The 26752-nt window shown below is 45.6% G+C and overlaps 1 protein-coding gene across 2 annotated transcripts in view; it reads right to left on the minus strand.

The window, feature by feature from the left end:
* The window catches only part of PIKFYVE (phosphoinositide kinase, FYVE-type zinc finger containing), a 610036-nt gene that overhangs the window by 308862 nt on the left and 274422 nt on the right, over positions 1–26752 (minus strand). For both annotated transcript variants that reach the window (XM_069733753.1, XM_069733755.1), the window contains 2 exons: positions 26322–26393; positions 25134–25305 (listed from right to left, as the gene is read on the minus strand). In XM_069733753.1, coding sequence (XP_069589854.1) covers positions 25134–25305; positions 26322–26393 — 244 coding nt within the window. The remainder of the gene's footprint in view (positions 1–25133; positions 25306–26321; positions 26394–26752) is intronic.

The raw sequence follows: 26752 nt of genomic DNA on the forward strand, positions 1-26752 counted from the left end.
CCCTCATGTTTTTAACCGTGATTTAAAAATCACATCTCTTTAGACAGTCCTATAACCTCAGTTCACTAACCTGACTCTCCTCTGTTCCCTCCTTCTAAATGTTAATCATAATCTGCTCCCTCCTATTTATCTGTCTCCACATAGCCACTAGCACATGGTAACTGTACTTAGACACATGTCCGGATCATACAGCTTTATATGAAATCCCTTATCTACTATATAATTGTCTAAGGGTCACTTTAGTCTTTCTGTCTGTCCTTCTGTCACGGATATTCATTGGTCGCGGCCTCTGTCTGTCATGGAATCCAAGTCACTGATTGGTCTCGCCAGCTGCCTGTCATGGCTGCCGCGACCAATCAGCGACGGCCACAGTCCAATTAGACCCTCCCCTGCAGTCTGCGCCCGGTCCATATTCCCCGCAGTCACCGCTCACACAGGGTTAATGCCAGCGGTAACGGACCGCGTTATGCCACAGGTAACTCACTCTGTTACCGCCGCTATGAACCCTGTGTGACCAAGTATTTACTATTGATGCTGCCTATGCAGCGTCAATAGTAAAAACATCTTATGTTAAAAATAATGAAAAAAATAAAAAATCATTATATACTCACCTTTCGCGATGCTCCGGTGACCGATCCATGCAAGCGGCAGGTTCCGGTGCCAAGGATGGTATGGGAGAAGGACCTGCCATGACGTCACGGTCTTGTGACCGCGACGTCATCACAGGCCCTGCACGCCTGCGCGAGAAGGACCTGCCATGATGTCACGGTCATGTGACTGCGACGTCATCACAGATCCTGCGCACCTGCATGAGAAGGACCTGCCATGACGTAACGCCTGCGCGAGAAGGACCTGCCATGATGTCACGGTCATGTGACCGCGACGTCATCACAGGTCCTGCGCACCTGTGCGAGAAGGACCTGCAATGACGTCACGGTCATGTGACCGAACTACAAGGGGCTCTCGGAAGGTGAGTATATGTTTATTTTTTAACCTGTGACATACGTAGCTGGGCAATATACTACGTGGCTGTGCTGTATACTACGTCACTGTGCAATATACTACGTGGCTCTGTGCTGTATACTACGTCGCTGTGCAATATACTACGTGGCTCTGTGCTGTATACTATGTCACTGGGCAATATACTACGTGGCTGGCCAATATACTACGTGGGCTGTGCAATATACTACGTGGACATGCATATTCTAGAATACCCGATGCGTTAGAATCGGGCCACCATCTAGTTAATTATAATGATTGCTGGACCGCACAGTAAGTTCTACATTTTGTGTCCCCCTTATGTCCCTATATATTGCAAGCTTGTGAGCTGGGCCCTCACCCCTCCTGTAACTGTTGACCTGTGTGTTACTTTGCATTGCTTTAACCCCTTCAAGTCGCGTCCCTTTTTCATTTTTGCGTTTTCATTTTTCACTTCCCTCTTTCCCTGAGCCATAACTTTTTTATTTTTCCGTCAATTTGGCCATGTGAGGGCTTATTTTTTGCGGGACAAGTTGTACTTTTGAACGACACCATTGGTTTTACCATGTCTTTTACTAGAAAACGGGAAAAAAATTCCAAGTGCGGTGAAATTGCAAAAAAAAGTGCAATCCCACACTTGTTTTTTGCTTGGCTTTTTTGCTAGGTTCACTAAATGCTAAAGCTGACCTGCCATTATGATTCTCTAGGTCATTACGAGTTCATAGACACCTAACAAGTGGTGAAAAAAAAATCCAAACTTTGCTTAAAAAAAATAAAAAATAAATAAAAGTGCCATTTTCCGATACCCATAGCGCCTCCATTTTTCGTGATCTGGGGTCGGGTGAGGGCTTATTTTTTGCGTGCCGAGCTGATGTTTTTAATGATATAATTTTTGCGCAGATACGTTCTTTTGATCGCCCGTTATTGCATTTTAATGCAATGTCGCGGCGACCAAAAAAACATAATTTTGGCGTTTCGTTTTTTTTTCTCGCTACGCCGTTTAGCGATCAGGTTAATGCTTTTTTTTTTAATTGATAGATCAGGCGATTCTGAACGCGGCGATACCAAATATGTGTATGTTCGATTTTTTTTATTGTTTTATTTAGGATGGGGCGAAAGGGGGGTGATTTAAACTTTTATATTTTTTACATATTTTTAAAAACATTTTTTTTTACTTGTGCCATGCTTCAATAGCCTCCATGGGAGGCTAAAAGCTGGCATAGCCTGATCGGCCCTGCTACATAGCAGCGATCATCAGATTTCTGCTATGTAGCTGAAATGCAGGTGTGCTGTGAGCGCCGACCACAGGGGGGCGCTCACAGCAGGCCTGCATCAGTAACCATAGAGGTCTCAAGGACCTCTATGGTTACCTTCCTGATGCATCGCCGACCCCCGATCATGTGACAGGGGTCGGCGATGACGTCATTTCCGGCCGCCCAGCCGGATGCGGTAGTTAAATGCCGCCGTCTGTGTTAGACAGCGGCATTTAACAGGTTAATAGCGGCGGGTGAATAGCGATTTCACCCGCCGCTATTGCGCGCACATGTCAGCTGTACAAAACAGCTGACATGTCGCGACTTTGATGTGGGCTCACCGCCGGAGCCAACATCAAAGGGGGATTCACGGCATGCGCAGTACATGTACGGCGCATGTCGTGAAAGGGAAGTGAATTATCTGTACATGCCCCTGCCTAATTGTAAAGTGCTGCCAATTATGTTGGCACCATATAAATAAAATTATTTGTTAATATTCACACAGGTCGTTTTACTGTGTGTCTTGGCAGTTGCCATATTTAAAATCCTGACAGAGTGCATTACATAAAGCATACCTTTTGACTAAATAAAGGCATTTAAAAAAATATATATTTTTAAATTTATTTTATAACTTTTCTTGGAGAACCCCTTTAGGACGGATAGAGTGGAGCATAGTGAGGAGGAGTTGGTAATCTATGGTGTCAAATGCTGCAGAGAAATCAGAAGTGAGAAGTGACAATAAGATTTAGCTTTTACTAGATCACTAGAGACTTTAGTAAGTGCAGTTTCTGGAGCTTGTGAAGAGTAGAAACCGGATTGCAAAGGGACTAGATGAAAGTTAACAGAAGGATGGCAAATCATAAGAGAGCACACAAAGCATTAGTCAAAGCTTTACAGACACTTAGAGATGAAAAGAAGAGTAGAGACAGGTCTGTAATCAGCATAGCAATTTTTATTAAGGAATGATATATATATATATATATATATATATATATCTCGTATATACTCGAGTATAAGCCGACCAGAGTATAAGCCGACCCCCCTAATTTTGCCACAAAAAACTGGGAAAACTTATTGACTCGAGTATAAGCCTAGGGTGGAAATGCAGCAGCTACCGGTGAATTTCAAAAATAAAAATAGATCATTATTTCCCCATAGCTGTGCCATATAGTGCTCTGCACCGTTCATTATTTCCCCATAGCTGTGCCATATAGTGCTCTGCACCGTTCATACTGCCCCATAGCTGTGCCATATAGTGCTCTGCACTGTTCATTATTGTCCCATAGCTGCGCCATATAGTGCTCTGCACCGTTCATTCTTGCCCCATAGCTGTGCCATATAGTGCTCTGCACCGTTCATACTGCCCCATAGCTGTACCATATAGTGCTCTGCACCGTTCATAATGCCCCATAGCTGTACCATATAGTGCTCTGCACCGTTCATACTGCCCCATAGCTGTACCATATAGTGCTCTGCACCGTTCATACTGCCCCATAGCTGTACCATATAGTGCTCTGCACCGTTCATACTGCCCCATAGCTGTGCCATATAGTGCTCTGCGCCGTTCATATTGCCCCATAGCTGTGCCATATAGTGCCCTGCACCGTTCATTATTGCCCCATAGCTGTGCTATATAGTGTTCTGCGCCGTTCATACTGCCCCATAGCTGTGCCATATAGTGCTCTGCACCGTTCATACTGCCCCATAGCTGTGCCATATAGTGCCCTGCACCGTTCATTATTGCCCCATAGCTGTGCTATATAGTGCTCTGCGCCGTTCATACTGCCCCATAGCTGTGCTATATAGTGCTCTGCACCGTTCATACTGCCCCATAGCTGTGCCATATAGTGCTCTGCACCGTTCATACTGCCCCATAGCTGTACCATATAGTGCTCTGCACCGTTCATACTGCCCCATAGCTGTGCCATATAGTGCTCTGCACCGTTCATATTTCCCCATAGCTGCCATATAGTGCTCTGCACCATTCATATTTCCCCATAGATGTGCCATATAGTGCTCTGCACCGTTCATATTTCCCCATAGCTGCCATATGGTGCTCTGCGCCGTTCATTATTGCCCCATAGATGTGCCATACAGTGCTCTGCACCGTTCATATTTCCCCATAGCTGTGCCATATAGTGCTCTGCACCGTTTATACTGCCCCATACCTGTGCCATATAGTGCTCTATAAAAAAAGCCATACTCCCCTCTCTTGCTTGCAGCTCCCAGCGTCCGGTCCCGGCGTCTCTGCGCACTGACTGATCAGGCAGAGGGCGCCGCGCACACTATATGCGTCATCGTGCCCTCTGACCTGCACAGTCAGAGCGGAGAGACGCCGGGAAGATGGAGCGACGCCCGACGTGTGGAACGGAGATAGGTGAATATGCGATACTTACCTGCTCCCGGCGTCCGGCTCCTTCCCCCGTACAGCTGGTCTTCGGTGCCGCAGCTTCTTCCTCTATCAGCGGTCACCGGCACCGCTGATTAGAGAAATGAATAGGCGGCTCCACCCCTATGGGAGGTGGAGCCGCTTATTCATTTCTCTAATGAGCGGTCCCACGTGACCGCTGAAGAGGGGAAGAACTGCAGCACCGAAGACCGTGGAACGGCAGGGGGAGCGCTGGAAGCAGGTAAGTATGCCTCAGCGCCCTCTCCCCCTCACCCGCCGACCCTGCCACCCACCTTGACTCGAGTATAAGCCGAGAGGGGCGCTTTCAGCCCAAAAATTTGGGCTGAAAATCTCGGCTTATACTCGAGTATATACGGTATATATATATATATATATATACAGTGGGGCAAAAAAGTATTTAGTCAGTCAGCAATAGTGCAAGTTCCACCACTTAAAAAGATGAGAGGCGTCTGTAATTTACATCATAGGTAGACCTCAACTATGGGAGACAAACTGAGAAAAAAAAATCCAGAAAATCACATTGTCTGTTTTTTTATCATTTTATTTGCATATTATGGTGGAAAATAAGTATTTGGTCAGAAACAAAATTTCATCTCAATACTTTGTAATATATCCTTTGTTGGCAATGACAGAGGTCAAACGTTTTCTGTAAGTCTTCACAAGGTTGCCACACACTGTTGTTGGTATGTTGGCCCATTCCTCCATGCAGATCTCCTCTAGAGCAGTGATGTTTTTGGCTTTTCGCTTGGCAACACGGACTTTCAACTCCCTCCAAAGGTTTTCTATAGGGTTGAGATCTGGAGACTGGCTAGGCCACTCCAGGACCTTGAAATGCTTCTTACGAAGCCACTCCTTCGTTGCCCTGGCGGTGTGCTTTGGATCATTGTCATGTTGAAAAACCCAGCCACGTTTCATCTTCAATGCCCTTGCTGATGGAAGGAGGTTTGCACTCAAAATCTCACAATACATGGCCCCATTCATTCTTTCATGTACCCGGATCAGTCGTCCTGGCCCCTTTGCAGAGAAAAAGCCCCAAAGCATGATGTTTCCACCACCATGCTTTACAGTAGGTATGGTGTTTGATGGATGCAACTCAGTATTCTTTTTCCTCCAAACACGACAAGTTGTGTTTCTACTTAACAGTTCCAGTTTGGTTTCATCAGACCATAGGACATTCTCCCAAAACTCCTCTGGATCATCCAAATGCTCTCTAGCAAACTTCAGACGGACCCGGACATATACTGGCTTAAGCAGTGGGACACGTCTGGCACTGCAGGATCTGAGTCCATGGTGGCGTAGTGTGTTACTTATGGTAGGCCTTGTTACATTGGTCCCAGCTCTCTGCAGTTCATTCACTAGGCCCCCCCGCGTGGTTCTGGGATTTTTGCTCACCGTTCTTGTGATCATTCTGACCCCACGGGGTGGGATTTTGCGTGGAGCCCCAGATCGAGGGAGATTATCAGTGGTCTTGTATGTCTTCCATTTTCTAATTATTGCTCCCACTGTTGATTTCTTCACTCCAAGCTGGTTGGCTATTGCAGATTCAGTCTTCCCAGCCTGGTGCAGGGCTACAATTTTGTTTCTGGTGTCCTTTGACAGCGCTTTGGTCTTCACCATAGTGGAGTTTGGAGTCAGACTGTTTGAGGGTGTGCACAGGTGTCTTTTTATACTGATAACAAGTTTAAACAGGTGCCATTACTACAGGTAATGAGTGAAGGAAAGAGGAGACTCTTAAAGAAGAAGTTACAGGTCTGTGAGAGCCAGAAATCTTGATTGTTTGTTTCTGACCAAATACTTATTTTCCACCATAATATGCAAATAAATTGTTAAAAAAACAGACAATGTGATTTTCTGGATTTTTTTTTCTCAGTTTGTCTCCCATAGTTGAGGTCTACCTATGATGTAAATTACAGACGCCTCTCATCTTTTTAAGTGGTGGAACTTGCACTATTGCTGACTGACTAAATACTTTTTTGCCCCACTGTATATTTATTTTAAGCAGTTAGGCTACAATGGCATGCTTGAAGGAAAAAGGTTACCAAAAGAAAGAGAAATGCTAAATATTATAGTTAGGTCGGTACTGACTGTTGGGGAGAAGGACTGGAGGAGATGTGAGGAAATAGGGTCACTGGTGCAGTTGAAAAAAGAGGAGAGCCTGGCAATTATTCTCTATTGTTACTGGTTCAAAAATGGAAAGTGAACTTGTTGAAGTGTCGGCGGAGGAAGGGATCCACACTATAAGGAAGGGGTTTAGGAGATAATTTCAGGTTGGTTATTGTCAATATTTTCTTTGAGGTAAGCGGCTATGTCAACAGAGCTGAGATTGGCAATTGGAGACTGAGGATGATACTGGTGGAGTAGGCTTGTTGGCGAGTAAAGAAAATAATACATAACTTATAGTGAATCAGGTCTTACGGAAAAATGTGGTTTTCTCCACAAACGTTCAGAAAAAATAAAGCATTGCTGAAAAAAAAAAATGTATTAGCAGTGTGTGCCAGGGTTTGCCGCCATCTGTGTCAGTGCGTTCAGTTGTGTAGGAGGTGCTGCTTTAACCAGGGCATTTTTAGTCTAATGACTTTTTGTACCTAAATCAGGAGAGTTATAAGATTAGGGACAATGAGGATTGTAAATTCTTCATAAGTTGCTGGTGTGAAAATGTGTGTAATATTTAGGGTTGCCATCAGAGAAGCGACAAATCTTAAAAGGAAGAAGGTTGTGGTCAGAAAGCGGTGAGTAGTTACTAAAGATGCAAAAAATGAGTGGGCACAACCATGAGAAGAGTGCTGTATGTGTGTACAAAGAAGACAACATACAAGTAAAGAAAAAATTATGAATGTAAATCATTAATTGATAAATACAATAAAATGATCACGGCACATGATAAAAATAAAAAACAGACCAAACAACAAGCAACAAATTAGGACTATAAAAATATGACAAATGGTGAACTCACCAACTGTAAAAGAAATATTGAATACTTGTATGAGGAGAGTTGGTAAAGTCATATACTGAGCAGATCCAGGAGACCAGGTCCTACGTAATCCTGTCTTTATTTGTGGGAGAGTTAAAGAAGTTGTCGACTACTTGGACAACAACTTCTCATACCCCACGCTTGGCCTTGATAAAATGAAAGCCTATACTCTTCTCCTGTGCTGGCACCGTTCCCGCGGTGACGGCTCTCGCTTTCCTTGGCGATGTTGCTGTCACACGTGACCCTGGCACCCAATCAGTGCTGGCATCACTGTCCTCGCCTCCTGTCGAGATGAGCATCAAGAGCAAATGAGAAAGCAGGTGCAGCCTGAACTTTCTCTTCATGTCTGATTTGTCCGAATGTGGTGACAGTGACACCAGCGCTGATTGGTCTGCCGGGGTTCATGTGTCACAACAACGGCACGAGAGCCCTGTGGCACAAGTGCTGAAACGGCTGGAATGGCGCCAGCACGGGAGGGGAGTATTGTTTTTTTATTTTATCGGGCCAAACATTTAGATCAAGAAGGCGTTGTCCAAGTAGTGGACAACCCCTTTAAAAACTCCTGATAGGGCTCGATGAGTTTAATAACAGAAGATAAGCAGCAGATGGGGAAATTGGAATGGAATGTATGTGGTGAAGCCAGGTTTCTAAAGTGAACCTGGATCTGGTGAGATTTCCCTGGAGGGCGGTACACAACCACCAGTAGCAGAAGAAAAGGTGGAAAAGTCTGATCGTGTGGAGCTCAAAAGAAGAGGATATGAGTGTGGATACTAGGGTGGTCATCTTTAAAAGGAAATCTGTCAGCAGGGTCATCCCTACTAAGCAGTTTACAGGGATGTGTAGTTTAAAAAAGGTTGAATAAAATGATATCTTGATATCTGCGATCTGATGTATTATTCCAAAGAAATTTACATTGTTCTTCATGTATAAATGAGCTGCTTAGATCAACGGGCCAGATATAGATATCCCGAGAATTTGCCTTCAGAGCTTCTTTATAATGAAGGGAATCAGTCAGCAGGTTTTTACTATGTAATCTGAGGACAGCATGATGTAAGGATTAAAACACAGAATTAACCCCTTTACCCCCAAGGGTGGTTTGCAAGTTGAAGACCGGGCCAATTTTTACAATTCTGACCACTGTCCCTTTATGAGGTTATAACTCTGGAACGCTTCAACGGATCCTGATGATTCTGACATTTTTTTCTTGTGACACATTGTATTTCATGATAGTGGTAAAATTTATTTGATATTACTTGCGTTTATTTGTGAAAAAAACGTAAATGTGGCGAAAATTTATCAATTTTCCAACTTTGAAGTTTTATGCCCTTAAATCGCAGAGATGTGTCACACACAAAATACTTAATAAGTAACATTTCCCACATGTCTACTTTACATCAGCTCAATTTTGGAACCGATTTGTTTTTGTTAGGGAGTTATAAGGATTAACCCCTTCATGACCCAGCCTATTTTGACCTTAATGACCTGGCCGTTTATTGCAATTTTGACCAGTGTCCCTTTATGAGGAATTAACTCAGGAACGCTTCAACGGATCCTAGCGATTCTGAGACTGTTTTTTCGTGACATATTGGGCTTCATGTTAGTGGTAAATTTAGGTCAATAAATTATGCGTTTATTTGTGATAAAAACGGAAATTTGGCGAAAATTTGGAAAATTTCGCACATTTCACAATTTGAATTTTTATTCTGTTAAACCAGAGAGTTATGTGACACAAAATAGTTAATAAATAACATTTCCCACATGTATACTTTACATCAGCACAATTTTGGAAACAAAATTTTTTTTTGCTAGGAAGTTATAAGGGTTAAAATTTGACCAGCGATTTCTCATTTTTACAACAAAATTTACAAAACCATTTTTTTTAGGGACCACCTCACATTTGAAGTCAGTTTACGGGTTCTATATGGCTGAAAATACCCAAAAGTGACACCATTCTAAAAACTGCACCCCTCAAGGTGCACAAAACCACATTCAAGAAGTTTATTAACCCTTCAGGTGCTTCACAGCAGCAGAAGCAACATGGAAGGAAAAAATGAACATTTAACTTTTTAGTCACAAAAATTATTTTTAGCAACAATTTTTTTGATTTCACAATGGTAAAAGGAGAAACTGAACCACGAAAGTTGTTGTCCAATTTGTCCTGAGTACGCTGATACCTCATATGTAGGGGTAAACCACTGTTTGGGCGCACGGCAGGGCTTGGAAGGGAAGGAGCGCCATTTGACTTTTTGAATGAAAAATTGGCTCCACTCTTTAGGGGACACCATGTCACGTTTGGAGAGCCCCCGTGTGCCTAAAAATTGGAGCTCCCCCACAAGTGACCCCATTTTGGAAATTAGACACCCCAAGGAACTTATCTAGATGCATAGTGAGCACTTTGAACTCCCAGGTGCTTCACAAATTGATCCGTAAAAATGAAAAAGTACTTTTTTTCAACAAAAAATTGTTTAAGCCTCATTTTTTTCATTTTCACATGGGCAACAGGATAAAATGGATCCTAAAATTTGTTGGGCAATTTCTCCTGAGTACACCAATACGTCACATGTGGGGGTAAACCACTGTTTGGGCACATGGTAAGGCTCGGAAGGGAAGTAGCGCCATTTGACTTTTTGAATGAAAAATTATCTCCATCGTTAGCGGACACCATGTCACGTTTGGAGAGCCCCTGTGTGCCTAAACATTGGAGCTCCCCCACAAGTGACCCCATTTTGGAAACTAGAGCCCCCAAGGAACTTATCTAGATGCCTAGTGAGCACTTTAAACCCTCAGGTGCTTCACAAATTGATCTGTAAAAATGAAAAAGTACTTTTTTTTTTTCAAAAAAAATTTCTTTTCGCCTCAATTTTTTCATTTTCACATGGGCAATAGGATAAAATGGATCCTAAAATTTGTTGAGCAATTTCTCCCGAGTACGCCGATACCTCATATGTGGGGGTAAACCACTGTTTGGGCACACGGCAGGGCTCGGAAGGGAAGGCGCGCCATTTGACTTTTTGAATGGAAAATTAGCTCTAATTGTTAGCGGACACCATGTCGCGTTTGGAGAGCCCCTGTGTGCCTAAACATTGAAGCTCCCCCACAAGTGACCCCATTTTGGAAACTAGACCCCCCAAGGAACTTATCTAGATGCATATTGAGCACTTTAAACCCCCAGGTGCTTCACAGAAGTTTATAACGCAGGGCCATGAAAATAAAAAATAATTTTTATTTCCTCAAAAATGATTTTTTAGCCTGGAATTTCCTATTTTGCCAAGGGTAATAGGAGAAATTGGACCATAAATGTTGTTGTTTAGTTTGTCCTGAGTACGCCGATACCCCATATGTGGGGGTAAACCACTGTTTGGGCGCACGGCAGGGCTCGGAAGGGAAGGCACGCCATTTGGCTTTTTAAATGGAAAATTAGCTCCAATCATTAGCGGACACCATGTCACGTTTGGAGAGCCCCTGTGTGCCTAAACATTGGAGATCCCCCACAAATGACCCCATTTTGGAAACTAGACCCCCAAAGAAACTAATCTAGATGTGTGGTGAGGACTTTGAACCCCCAAATGCTTCACAGAAATTTATAACGCAGAGCCATGAAAATAAAATAAAAAATTATTTTCTCAAAAATGATCTTTTAGCCTGCAATTTTTCATTTTCCCAAGGGTAACAGGGAAAATTTGACCCCAAAAGATGTTGTCCAGTTTCTCCTGAGTACGGTGATACCCCATATGTGGGGGTAAACTACTGTTTGGGCATATGCCGGGGCTCGGAAGTGAAGTAGTGACGTTTTGAAATGCAGACTTTGATGGAATGCTCTGCGTTTGCAGAGCCCTTGATGTGGCTAAACAGTAGAAACCCCCCACAAGTGACCCCATTTTGGAAACTAGACCCCGAAAGGAACTTATCTAGATGTGTGGTGAGCACTTTGAACCCCCAAGTGCTTCACAGAAGTTTATAACGCAGAGCCGTGAAAATAATAAATACGTTTTCTTTCCTCAAAAATAATATTTTAGCTCAGAATTTTTTATTTTCCCATGGGTAACAGGAGAAATTGGACCCCAAAAGTTGTTGTCCAGTTTCTCCTGAGTACGCTGATACCCCATGTGTGGGGGTAAACCACTGTTTGGGCACACGTCGGGGCTCAGAAGGGAAGTAGTGACTTTTGAAATGCAGACTTTGATGGAATGGTCTGCGGGTGTCACGTTGCGTTTGCAGAGCCCCTGGTGTGCCTAAGCAGTAGAAACCCCCCACAAGTGACCCCATTTTAGAAACTAGACCCCCCAAGGAACTTATCTAGATGTGTTGTGAGCACTTTGAACTCCCAAGTGCTTCACAGACGTTTACAACACAGAACCGTGAAAATAAAAAATCATTTTTCTTTCCTCAAAAATGTTTTAGCAAGCATTTTTTTTATTTTCACAAGGGTAACAGGAGAAATTGGACCCCAGTAATTGTTGCGCAGTTTGTCCTGAGTATGCTGGTACCCCATATGTGGGGGTAAACCACTGTTTGACTTTTTGAATACAATATTGGCTGGAATCAATGGTGGCGCCATGTTGCCTTTGGAGTCCCTTGATGTGCCTAAACAGTGGAAACCCCTCAATTCTACCTCCAACACTAACCCCAACACACCCCTAACCCTAATCCCAACTGTAGCCATAACCCTAATCACAACCCTAACCCCAACACACCACTAACCACAACCCTAACCTCAACACACCCCTAACCCTAATTCCAGCCCTAACCCTAAGGCTATGTGCCCACGTTGCGGATTCGTGTGAGATTTTTCAGCATCATTTTTGAAAAATCCACGGGTAAAAGGCACTGCGTTTTACCTGCGGATTTACCGTGGATTTCCAGTGTTTTTTGTGCGGATTTCACCTGCGGATTCCTATTGAGGAACAGGTGTAAAACGCTGCGGAATCCGCACAAAGAATTGACATGCTGCGGAAAATACAACGCATCGTTTCCGCGCGGTATTCTCCGCACCATGGGCACAGCGGATTTGGTTTTCCATAGGTTTACATGGTACTGTAAACCTGATGGAACACTGCAGCGAATCCGCAGCGGCCAATCCGCTGCGGATCCGCAACCAAATCCGCACCGTGTGCACATAGCCTAATTCTAAAGGTATGTGCACACACTGCGGAAAACACTGCGGATCCGCAGCAGTTTCCCATGAGTTTACAGTTCAATGTAAACCTATGGGAAACAAAAATCGCTGTACACATGCTGCAGAAAAACTGCACGGAAACGCAGCGGTTTACATTCCGCAGCATGTCACTTCTTTCTGCGGATCCCGCAGCGGTTTTACAAGTGCTCCAATAGAAAATCGCAGTTGTAAAACCGCAGCGAAATGCGCAGAAAAAACGCGGTAAATCTGCCATAAATCCGCAGCGGTTTAGCACTGCGGATTTATCAAATCCGCAGCTGAAAAATCCGCAGAGGACCAGAATACGTGTGCACATACCGAAACCCTAACCCTAAACCTAACCCTAGTTCTTACCCCAACCTTAGTGGAAGAAAAAAAAAATTCCTTATTTTATTATTGTCCCTACCTATGGGGGTGACATGGGGGGGGGGGGGGGGTCATTCAGTATTTTTTTCATTTTGATCACTGCGATAGGTTTTATTGCAGTGATCAAAATGCACTTGAAACTGCCGGCCGGCAGATGGCGGCGCCCAGGTAAGAAGACCGACGGACCACAGGAGGCTCGGTAAGTATGATGGGGTGGGGGGGAGCACGGAGGGGGTGTATCGGAGCACGGGGGGGTAAATCGGAGCACGGGGAGGTGGATCGGAGCACGGGGGGGGTGGATTGGGGCACCGGACGGTGCATCGGACTGCAGGGGGGGGTGGATCGGACTGCAGGGGGGGTGGTTGGAGCACGGGGGTGAGCGGACAAGAGCACGGGGGGAGCGGAGCACAGGACGGAGGGGAGTCGGAGCAGTGTACAGGACAGATCGGTGGCTTGGGGGGGCGATCGGTGGGGTAGGGTGGGGGCACATCAGTGTTTCCAGCCATGGCCGATGATATTGCAGCATCGGCCATGGCTGGATTGTAATATTTCACCAGTTATAATAGGTGAAATATTACAAATCGCTCTGATTGGTAGTTTCACTTTCAACAGCCAATCAGAGCGATCGTAGCCACGGGGGGGTGAAGCCACCCCCCCTGGGCTAAACTACCACTCCCCCTGTCCCTGCAGATCGGGTGAAATGGGAGTTAACCCTTTCACCGGATCTGCAGGGACGCGATCATTCTGTGACACAGCATATGCGTCACAAGTTGGATTGGCACCGACTTTCATGACGCCTACGCTGTGTCACAGGTCGGGAAGTTGACCAGCAATTTCTAATTTTTACACCACCATTTTTTTTACGGACCACATCACATTTGAAGTCATCTTGAGGGGTCTATATGATAGAAAATAACCAAGTGTGACACCATTCTAAAAACTGCAACCCTCAAGGTGCTCAAAACCACATTCAAGAAGCTTACTGACCCTTTGGGTGTTTCACAGGAATTTTTGGAATGTTTAAAAAAAAAATGAACATTTAACTTTTTTCACAAAAAATTTACTTCAGGTCCAATTTGTTTTATTTTACCAAGGGTAACAGGAGAATGTGAACTCCAAAAGTTCTTGTCCAATTTGTCCTGAGTACGCAGATACCCCATATGTGGGGGTACACCACTGTTTGGGTGCATGGCAGAGCTCGGAAGGGAAGGAGCGCCATTTGACTTTTTAATGCAAAATTGACTGGAATTGAGATGGGACGCCATGTTGCGTTTGGAGAGCCACTGATGTGCCTAAACATTGAAACCCCCCAGAAGTGACACCATTTTGGAAAGTAGACCCCCTAAGGAAATAATCTAGATGTGTGGTGAGCACTTTAACCCACCAAGTGTTTCACAGAAGTTTATAATGTAGAGCCGTAAAAATAAAAAATCTTATTTTTTCACAAAAATGATCTTTTCGCCCCCAATTTTTTTTATTTTCCCAAGGGTAACAGAAAAAACTGGACCCAAAAGTTGTTGTGCAATTTGTCCTGAGTACGCTGATACCCCATATGTGGGGGTAAACCACTGTTTGGGGGCATGGCAGAGCTCGGAAGGGAAGGAGGAAGGGGGGAAGCGGAGACACGCATACAAGGATGGGAGGAAGGCGGGAACGGAGCCACGCATACAAGGAGGGGAGGGGAGAAGAGGGGGGGAACGGAGCCACGCATACAAGGATGGGAGGAGGGGGGAGAGGAGCCACGCATACAAGGATGGGAGGAGGGGGGGAGAGGAGCCACGCATGCAAGGATGGGAGGGGGGAAGCGGAGCCACGCATACAAGGATGGGAGGAGGGGGGAACAGAGCCACGCATACAAAGAGGGGAGGGGGGAACGGAGCCACGCATACAAAGAGGGGAGGAGGGGGAGCAGCGCCACGCATACAGGGATGGGAGGAGGGGGAGCGGAGCCATGCATACAAGGATGGGAGGATTGAGGAGCAGAGCCAAGCATACAAGGATGGGAGGAGGGGGGAACGGAGCCACGCATACAAAGATGGGAGGAGGGGGAGCGGAGCCAAGCATACAAGGATGGGGGAGCAGAGCCACACATACAAAGATGGGAGGAGGAGGGCGGAGCCACGGGGAGGGGGGAGCAGAGCCACGCATGCAAGGATGGGAGGAGGAGGAAGCGGAGCCATGCATAAAGGATGGGAGGAGGGGGGGGAACGGAGCCACGCATACAAAGATGGGAGGAGGGGGAGTGGAGCCATGCATACAAGGATGGGAGGAGGGGGAGCAGAGCCACGCATACAAGGATGGGAGGAGGGGGGAACGGAGCGACGCATACAAGGATGTGAGGAAGGGGGAGCAGAGCCACATATACAAGGATGGGAGGAGGAGGAGCAGAGCCATGCATACAAGGATGGGAGGAGGGGGAGCGGAGCCACGCATACAAGGATGGGAGGATGGAGGAGCAGAGCCAAGCATACAAGGATGGGAGGAGGGGGGAACGAAGCCACGCATACAAAGATGGGAGGAGGGGGAGCGGAGCCAAGCATACAAGGATGGGGGAGCAGAGCCACGCATACAAGGATGGGAGGAGGGGGGGGAACAGAGCCATGCATACAAAGATGGGAGGAGGGGGGCGGAGCCACGGGGAGGGGGGAGCGGAGCCACGCATGCAAAGATGGGAGTAGGGGGGAGGAGCCACACATACAAGGATGGGAGGAGGGGGGATCAGAGCCACGCATACAAGGATGGGAGGAGGGGGGAAAGGAGCCACGCATACATGGATGTGAGGAGGGGAGAGCAGAGCCATGCATACAGGATGGGAGGAGGGAGCCATGCATACAAGATGGGACAGGGGACATATGCATACAACAGGTGGAGCCACACAGAAGAACAGGACGGGCGGAACCACACATACCGGGATAGGAATGAGGGGACAATGCATACCCGGCTTATACTCGAGTCAATGAGCTTACCCAGTGGAGCTGAAGACACTGAAGATTCAGTGCAGGGGGATGGGGGGATTTATTATGTGTGGAGAATTTGAGTGGGGATGGGGTTTTTTAATGTGTGGGGTGAGATTTGAGGACACAAAATGAATAGCAAAGGGGGAGATGGGGAAACAGTACAGGGGAATGGGGGGCATGTATGAGGAAACTACTGGGGAATGGGGGCATGTATGAGGAAACAGTACTGTGGGAATGGGGGGCATGTATGAGGAAACAGTACTGGGGAATGGGGGGCATGTATGAGGAAACAGTACTGGGGGAATGAGGGGCATGTATGAGGAAACAGTACTGGGGAATGGGGGGCATGTATGAGGAAACAGTACTGGGGGAATGGGGGGCATGTATGAAGAAACAGTACTGGGGGAATGAGGGGCATGTATGAGGAAACAGTACTGGGGAATGGGGGGCATGTATGAGGAAACAGTACTGGGGGAATGGGGGGCATGTATGAAGAAACAGTACTGGGGGAATGAGGGGCATGTATGAGAAAACAGTATGGGGATGGGTATAGACAGTATGGGGAGCGAACGAGGAATGTATGTTGACACAGTATGAGAAGCGATGTGAAAAATGTATGTGGACAGAGTACGGGGAGTGAGGGTGATGGGTTGTGTGCAGACACAGTATGGGGAGTCAGGTGAGCAGGCAGTATAGAAAGTGAGGAGGTAAATATATGCGGAGACAGTATGGTGAACAGGGGGAAGTGAGAGGAGACAATATGAGGAGGAAGTGGAATAGTGTGAGGAGACAGTATGGGGGGGAGAAAAGCGAGTGAGCACAGAATAGAAACGGAGTAGTGGGGGCGTAGCATGGAGGGACAGTGTAAGGGCCCAGCCAGGATTACAAGTATAATAAAATATTACAACAACCTGTGTATTTATTTCATTAAAATACTTTGTAATAATGTGTGTGTGTTTTTTTAACCATTTCATACTATTGGATTAATAATGGATAGGTGTCATAATTGACGCCTCTCCATTATTAATCTGACTTAATGTCACCTTACAATAGCAAGGTGACATTAACCCTTCTTGCAGATGTGCCTTTTCTGGGGTGGCTGGGGCGGCAATAACCATGGACCCTCTTCAGGCTATTAATATCTGCCCTCAGTCACTGGCTTTACCACTCTGGCAAAGAAAATTGCGCGGGAGCCCACGCCAATTTTTTCCGTGATTTAACCCTTTAATTTAATAGCTAGAGCACCCAAATTTTGCACATACACACTACTAACATTAGTAGTGTGGAATATGCAAAAAAAAAAGGGATATGAGATGGTTTACTGTATGTAAACCATGTCTCATATCATGTCGGGTTTGAGAAGGAGATAGGAAAAACCGACAATTGAATTACCGGCTTTTCTCCTATCTAGCACTGTATGAAATATTAATATATATACATATATGTGTCTCACTGATATATATATATATATATATATATATATATATATCTATCTATAATATAACGCTGGGAGCGTCACTCTGTCCGAAGCCTTTATAGACTGCGCATGCGCCGGCGCAGTCTGGCCCCCAGAGAGTGACGCTCCCAGGAGATCGCGGTATGCGTAAACACTGAACGCACACCGCGATCTCCACCGGAGAGTCAGGGACCGCCAGGAGGGTAAGTATATTCACCTGTCCCCCGTTCCAGCGCTGCGTGCGGCTCCGTTTCCCGGGTCCTCTGCTGTGACGTTCACAGTTCAGAGGGCGCGATGACGCGCTTAATGCGCGTCGGCGCCGCTCTCTGACTGAACAGTCACAGCCAGAGGAGCCGGAAGATGGCGGCGCGCAGCTGTGGAACGGGACAGACAGGTGAGTATAGCAAGTGCTGGGGGCCTGAGCTAGCGGTGATACCGGCACCTGACCCCCACAGCGCGCCGGTGTCCCCGCCTGCTCAGGCCCCCAGCACTCGGCGCCCAGCGACCATAGGTGAGTATGGTATTTTTTTTTTTATATATATATATGGCAGCAGCATACGGGGCATATAATACAATGGAGCATCTTATGGGGGGCATATAATACAATGGAGCATCTTATGGGGGGCATATAATACAATGGAGCATCTTATGGGGGGCATATAATACAATGGAGCATCTTATGGGGCCATCAACCATAATGGAGCAGTGTACGGGGTCATACACACTGGAGCGTCTTATGGGGGCCATAAACCTTTATGGAGCAGTGTACGGGGGCATACACACTGGAGCGTCTTATGGGGGCCATAAAACTTTATGGAGCAGTGTACGGAGGCATACACTATGGAGCATCTTATGGGGGCCATCAACCTTTATGGAGAAGTGTACGGGAGGCATACATTATGGTGCATCTTATGGGGGCCATAAACCTTTATGGAGCAGTGTACGAGGGGTATACACTATGGAGCATCTAATGGCGGTCATAAACCATAATGGAGCAGTGTACGGGGGCATACACACTGGAGCGTCTTATGGGGGCCATAAACCTTTATGGAGCAGTGTACGGAGGCATACACTATGGAGCATCTTATGGGGGCCATCAAACTTTATGGAGCAGTGTACGGGGGGCATACACTATGGTGCATCTTATGGGGGCCATAAACCTTTATGGAGCAGTGTACGGGGGGCATACACTATGGAGCATCTTATGGGGGCCATAAACCATAATGGAGCAGTGTACGGGGCATATACTATGGAGCATCTTATGGGGGCCATCAACCATAATGGAGCAGCTTATGGGACATATGGATGGGAGAAGCAAATTAAAGAATGGTGGCGCAGGATGGGAGCAGCACATGACAGAATAGGGCAGCACATGACAGAACGGGGGTGCAGGATGGAAGCAGCACATGACAGAACGGGCGCAGGATGGGAGCAGCACATGACAGAACAGAGGCACAGGATGGGAGCAGCACATGACAGGATGGGGGCGCAGGATGGGAGCAGCAAATGACAGAATGTAGGCGCAGGATGGGTGCAGAACATGTCAGAATGGAGGCGCAGGATGGGTGCAGCACATGTCAGAATGGGGGTGCAGGATGAGAGCAGCACATGTCACAATGGGGGCGCAGGATGGGAGCAGCACATGACAGAATGGGGGCGCAGGATGGGTGCAACACATGACAGAATGGGGGCGCAGGATGGGTGCAACACATGGCAGGATGGGGGCACAGGATGGGTGCAGCACATGGCAGGATGGGGACGCAGGATGGAGTAAGCACATGTCAGAATGGGTGTGCAGGATTGGAGCAGCACATGTCAGAATGGGGGTGCAGGATGGGTGCAGCACATGACAGGATGGGGACGCAGGATGGAGCAGCTCATGACAGGATGGGGACGCAGGATGGAGCAGCTCATGACAGGATGGGGACGCAGGATGGAGCAGCACATGACAGGATGGGGACACAGGATGGAGCAGCTCATGACAGGATGGGGACGCAGGATGGAGCAGCTCATGACAGGATGGGGACGCAGGATGGAGCAGCTCATGACAGGATGGGGACGCAGGATGGAGCAGCACATACCAGGATGAAGACCATATACCAGTATAGATGCTCGCCACCCGGGCGTAGAACGGGTTCAATAGCTAGTATATATATATATATATATATATATATATATATATATATATATATATATATATATATATATATATATATATATATATATATACATATATATACACATATATATATATATATATATATATATATATATATATATATACACACACCTCTGCTATGCGTAGACATTTATCTTAGCTATTCTATTCTAACCTGTCAGTGTGATTTTACTGTACACCGCACTGAAATGCCGGCTTTTCTGTAGAACACCGCTGCGTATTTCTCGCAAGTCACACTGTTGGCCCGTGTGTAATCCGTATTTTTCTCGCCCCCATAGACTTTCATTGGCGTATTTTTTGCGCAATACGGTGACAAACGCTACATGCTGCGATTTTCTACGGCGGTAGAAGACCGTGTAATACGGATCAGTAAAATACGGCAGATAGGAGCTGGGCCATAGAGAATCACTGTACCGTATGCAATTCGTATTTTCTGCACCTCTCATATGTCCGTAAAACTCGCTAGTGTGAGGCCGGCCTTATGCTGGGTTCCCATTGCGTTATGGGACCGCGTTTAACGGACAACGTTGCACGGCGAAATTAACGCCGTGCAACGCGTCCGTTAACGCGCCCATTGAAGGCAATGGGAACGCGCTTCACTAGCGCGTGCCATGTTCGGCACGCGCTAGCGACGCGCCGGTGATTCCTGGCGCGCCGCGGACGCTGCTTGCAGCGTCCGAGGCGCGCCCGCGGTCCGTTTCCCGCTCTCGCAGATCGGGGATCTGCGATAGCGGGGACGTTACCGCGACCCCGACCGCAGCCCCATAGAAAACATTGCGTTAGCGCAATCCGCTAGCGCTAAACGGATTGCACTAACGCAATGTGACCCTAGCCTTAGGGAGAGGAGCTCGTGGGTACATGACTAAGTGAACAAATCACATATGTCCTGGAGCGGCGCCAAACTGAATTCTTGCCCCTGGTTCCAGAAAACCTAGGAACAGCTCTACAGGTATGCTACTGTGCGCGGTGATTACCGGGTCCGGGGGAGGGATGTCTGTGCACAGTGCAGCACAGGCAGTGAGGCAGGGCCTGAGGGTGTGCACAGAGAGAGAGGATGGAGACCCGGAGAGTGCCCGTCCCAGTCTACACCGTAGCCTGGAGCCCTCATTATCGTAGGAATATGTCAGTTAATACATTGTTTTTCTAAAGCTTTATAGTGTAGTTTTAGGTCAGAGAGGGAAGGTTAGTGATGAGCTAGTAAGGTGCAGGGACATGTAGTGATGGCTACTTGCGGACATGTGCGGCACTTGAGATTTTGCACTTGCGGTGAGACAAAAAACCACTGCTAGCAGCGCTTTTTTTCCATTGCTGCAAGTACTGCATTTGCCGTATTGCTGAAAAACCGCAAGTGCCGCACATGTGTTCAAGTCCCGTAGGGAATGAATGAGGCCGAACGCAGTGTTGCTGTAAGTGATCTGTTACGCGGCAGAAGCGGAAAAACTGCCGGATCTGCTGCTAAAGGCTACTTTCACATCAGCGATTTATGGTAAAGTCACTGCCGATAGTGTTATACTCACCAAAGGGGGAGGCAGCACTGAAAGTGCCTAGGGCAGCAGAAACTCTAAATACGGCCCTGGGCACATGGGAGAGCTCGGAAGGGGAGGAGCGCCGTTTGACTTTGCAATGTAAAATTGATGTTTGAAAATTGATGTTACGCTGATACCAAATATGTTGGGGTAAATCCCTGTTTGGGCGCACAGGAGAGCTCGGAAGGGAAGGAGCACTGTTTTACTTTTTCAACACAGAATTGGCTGGAATTAAGATCGGATGCCATGTCGCGTTTGGAGAGCCCCTGATGTGCCTAAACTGTGGAAACCCCGCAATTCTTACTGAAACCCTAGCCCTGACACACCCCTAACCCAAATCCCAACCATAACCCTAACCACACCCCTAACCCTAATCCCAACCATAAATGTAATCCTAACCATAATTTTAGCCCCAACCCTAATGGGAAAATGGAAATGAATACATTTTTTAAAATGTTATTATTTTTCCCTAACTAAGAGGGTGATGAAGGGGGTATGATATAATTTTTTAGTGGGTTATTTAGCGGATTTTTATGATTGGCAGCCGTCACACACTAAAAGACGCTTTTTATTGCAAAAAAATAGTTTTTACGTCTCCACATTTTGAGAGCTATAATTTTTCCATATTTTGGTCCACAGAGTCATGTGAGGTCTTGTTTTTTGCGGGACAAGTAGACATTTTTATTGGTAACATTATCAGGCACGTAACATTTTTTGATCGCTTTTTATTCCGATTTTTGTGAGGTAGAATGAACAAAAACCAGCTATTCATGAATTTCTTTTGGGGGAGGCCTTTATACCGTTCCGCGTTTGGTAAAATTGATAAAGCAGTTTTATTCTTCGGGTCAGTACAATTACAGCGATACCTCATTTATATCTTTTTTTTATGTTTTGGCATTTTTATATGATAAAAACTTTTATATAAAAAATATTTTTGCATCGCTTTATTCTGAGGACTATAACTTTTTTATTTTTTGCTGATGATGCTGTATGGCGGCTCGTTTTTTGCAGGACAATATGATGTTTTCAGCTTTACCATGGTTATTTATATCCGTCTTTTTGATCGCGTGTTATTCCACTTTGTTTGGCGGTATGATGATAAAGCGTTGTTTTTTGCCTTTTTTTACGGTCTTCACTGAAGGGGTTAACTAGTGGGACAGTTTTATAGGTCGTGTCGTTAAGGATGCGGCGATACTAAATATGTGTACTTTTATTGTTTTTTTATTTAGATAAAGAAATGTATTTATTGGAACAATATTTATTTACCGGGTGGCAGGTAAGTCAGCGTTGGGTATAATAGAAGCCTATGAGCGCAGGATTCGTCGCTGTCCGTCAGAAGACGGAATCCAGTGACCGATTCTGATTTTTCAAAACAGAGCATGCTCTCTTGTGACTGATTCTGAAAAACAGATGTGTGAAAGAGGCCTTAGTGTCAGCCTCCTAGTAGCAAGCAGCATACAACCCATGGTCTATGTCCCCCAATGAGGCGAAGGAGAAAAACAAGTCCTCCGATAGCCATAACTTTTTTTTCAGCCAATATGGCCCAAGGAAGCAGGGGAGCAAAAACCGAAAACGCAAAAACGAAAATACCGTACTTTTTTCATGAAGGGATTAAACCACTTCAGTGCTGCTTTAGTATTATTCATTATCTTGTTGGAAGGTGAACCTCCGTTCCAGTCTCAAATCACTACCAAACAGGTTTTGCTCAAGAATATCTCTGTATTTTGCACCATCTTCCCTGAAACCTGCTGCCGAAAACCACCCCCACAGCATGATGCTGACACCACCATGTTTCACTGTGACGTTGTTCTTAAGGTGAGGAGCTGGATTGGTTTGGACCCAGACAAAGCGTTAACCTTAGTGGCCAAAAACTTCTATTTTTCGCTCATCTGACCACATCACCTTCCTCCCATACGTATTTTGACAAACTCAAACCGAGCTTTACAGTGTGTGTGTGTGTGTGTGTGTGTGTGTGTGTGTGTGTGTGTGTGTGTGTGTGTGTGTGTGTGTGTGTGTGTGTGTGTGTGTGTGTGTGTGTAACCAGCATCCGGCTGATTGTGGTCATATGGACAAATGCTCCAGTCTCTGCTTAGGAACTCTGCCGCTCCATCAGGGTTACATTTGGTCTCTGTGCTGCCTCTCTGAATAAAGGGGCTGTCCAGTCAATAACGATAAGTCTGCAGTCACTCCATGCGACTGCAGACTTATGAATCCCCTAGCGTACACACTGTGCGCTGCGGGGATTCGCCAGTTTAAGAATAGGGACTGGAGGCTATGTATGGGTTATACATACCCCCGACCAGTGGACACGGCCTCGCTCTCCATACACTTGTATGGAGTGAGGCCTCGCCCTCTAATGCACCCACTGGACGGATTTGTCACTAGATGGACAAGACCCTCCTTGCTCGGACAGAGAGTTTTGGTGAGCAGCCCTCGCTTGGCAGGCTTGTTGTGGTACCATGTTCTTTTTATTTGATGATAATGGATTTGATGGTGCTCAAAGGGATCATCAGAGATTGGGATAATAATTTGCATTTATTTATTTTTTTAGAACCCAACCCTGACTTGCACTTCTCAAGAACTTTGTACCTGACATTTGAAAATCTCCTTGGTCTTCATGGAGGTGTTTGGTTAGTAGTGCCTCTTGATTAATTGTGTTGCAGCCTCAATGGCCTTTCAGAAAAAGTGTACACTGACGGACCATGTGATAGATTGCACACAGGTGGACTTCCTTTCACTAAGCATGTGACTTATGAAGGTAATTGCTAGCACCACAAATTTTAAGGGGCGTCATAGCAAAAGGGTTGAATACATATGCACATGCCAATTTTTACTTATGTGATCCCATAAATTTAATTAATGCATATTTTTTCACACTTCACCAACTTAGACTATTTAGTGCTGATGCATCACACACAAATCACATTACAAAATATTTAAACACAGGTTGTAATGTAACAAAATAAATAAAAAGCCAAAGGGGGTGAATACTTTTGCAAGTCACTGTATATCTCCAGATAGACAACTTAGTAGGGGTGGTCCTAATGACAGATTCTCTTCAAAGTACATTGTGCAGAAAGAAGCAGGCCAACACTACCATCTTATAAATACCCAAAAAAATATTTACTAAATAAATAAATCAATCAATTAAGTCAAATTATTTTATTATCATAAAAGGCAATATGCCACAATATACAAATTAAAAGGTAATATTTTTATCAAAAATAATTAAAATTGATAAATAATTCCTGTATATGAGGGAGGGTCTGTTCTAAGATGTGTGGGTATGTGAAAAGTGTAACTCATCACACAAGAGAGCAGTAGAAATGGTATTCAACCATTGAATCCAGGTTTTAGTGAGAGACAGTAGGCTAAGATAATATGAAAGTTCACAGTCGTCAATGTAGCAGAGTGTTGAAATAGGGGTACAGTTATAATTGACAGAAGAAGATATGCACTTGCAGCTAGAAATAATAAAATGGAAGGAGTCACCAGATGGTCCAGTGTGTGTTTCCCATTTTTCGCAGTGGAAGATAATGGTTTAAACAATGTGAATAGAGAAAGTGAGATGTACATGAGAGAGGGGAGGAGAGAGGGACTGATATGGATAGAGAGCAATGACTGCATGAATGTGCAGCAAATCTGGAAAAAAAAAAAAAAAAAACAGCAGCTAAAACCTGAGACGGAGGGAGTAGGCATTGAAAGTCATTTGCAGTACAGGTCAACTAAAAGAAAATGTGTTAGAGTATATCACACCTGCCTCCTGCCCTGTCACCCAATCGGCACATATCATGAATCTTTCAGTTTGTAGTGGTCCTATCAAAATATTAAAATTATGAGAGCAGCCCCCAAACACACATATTGAGAGTTGGTTAAAAATACCTGTTGGCAGATCCTACACCAGGAGTAAGTAAGGATGGTGTGCTGGTAACCAGGAACAGGAGAGTCCAGCTCTTTTAGTATGATCTGAACACAGCCATTTCCATGAACAAAACGTCTTATGTGGTGCACCATTGGTGTGTCACAGAATACACTGGGACACTGATACGAAGGTCTGTAGAAGAGCACATATCAACAATTATCAAAATATATAATGTCCTCTGTGATGATGAAAAATTAATCAGAGATAAATGCATTAATGCGAATATGTAATAATGTGTAAACCATCACAATGCAGCATGTTATACTTAGACGCAGTGTTCCCCAACTCCGGTCCTCAAGAGCTACCAACAGGTCATGTTTTCAGTATTGCACAGGTGATGGAATTATTGCCTGTGCAGGTGATGACATTATCACCTGTGCAATACTAAGGAAATACTGAAAACATGACCCGTTGGTGGCTCTTGAACCCCGAAGTTGGGGGAACACTGACTTAGAGCAAAGAAGCCATCCTCAGGAGATGGAGCTTCAGGTCCACATCAGTGTTCTAATTCACTTTTATATGGGCCTCTCTAAAATAGAACTGTTCTATTACTATACTGGCAGAGAAGCACATGGGGGTGCCTGCTAGGTGGACACTACTTACACAAAACTATATAAAACTTTACCTGGTCTCAGGTGGTCTACATAATGATACCTAGTGAACACAGTGACAAGTGGGCCCACTTATCTTGTGTACAGTGTAGTGATCACGCTTGGTCAGGAGCGGGCTATGTATTACTGCCATTCTCCCTCCGGTAATTGTGCCTGATCAATGGCAGTGCCTGCCCGATCAGCTACGTCATTAGCACCAACCACCTGAGGCACATGACATAATACATTAAGAAGAAGTACATTATACAGTCATACAGGGTCAGAGAGGTCCGCAGGAGAACAAGCGACTGCCTGGTGGGACCCTTTGCAGCCGTGGACCCCCAGAGTCAATGTTACTAGTGGGCCTTTGGTAGCACAGTTCGACAGTGCATACCTAGCTATATACAAGAGGACAATGCTAGTACAAGTAATTCATAGGAAATCCATCATCACATAACACACACACAGCAGAGCTATACAAAGTGTAAAAAGGTGTTGTGCAGTGAACGGACTGATGTATGAGATCGTGTACAGGGGCCACAGGTAACATCGGCTCACCTGAAGCAGTATCTTTCCAGGAAAACGCCCAACGTCAGATCATTCTTACCATAAAACTCCATTGTGACAATCCTGTGTACAAAGGAAAGGAAGAAGAACCAACAGATTGAGCAGCTCTTTCTCAGGACAGCACACGCCATACTCTACAAACATCTACAGAACAACACTACAGTTGTGGTCTAGAGTCTGACCCCAGCAGACTAGTCACATTAGAAAAGCCTGTAGGCTGTGGTCACTTTATTAAAAGGGTTGTCCACTAGCTCTAATGTAACAAATGTGATGATGACATGATTTGTGGCGCTTACTAATACACAGTACAAGTATTACAGGTTCTTTTCCTGAGCGTCTTAGTACAACATTCCACACAGACTGCACAGCTGGTCTGTTCTCAAAATGGCTGCTGCTGGACAACCATGTGACCAGATCTATCC

Source organism: Ranitomeya imitator, chromosome 7 (assembly GCF_032444005.1).
Source record: "Ranitomeya imitator isolate aRanImi1 chromosome 7, aRanImi1.pri, whole genome shotgun sequence".
Lineage (NCBI taxonomy): Eukaryota > Metazoa > Chordata > Amphibia > Anura > Dendrobatidae > Ranitomeya > Ranitomeya imitator.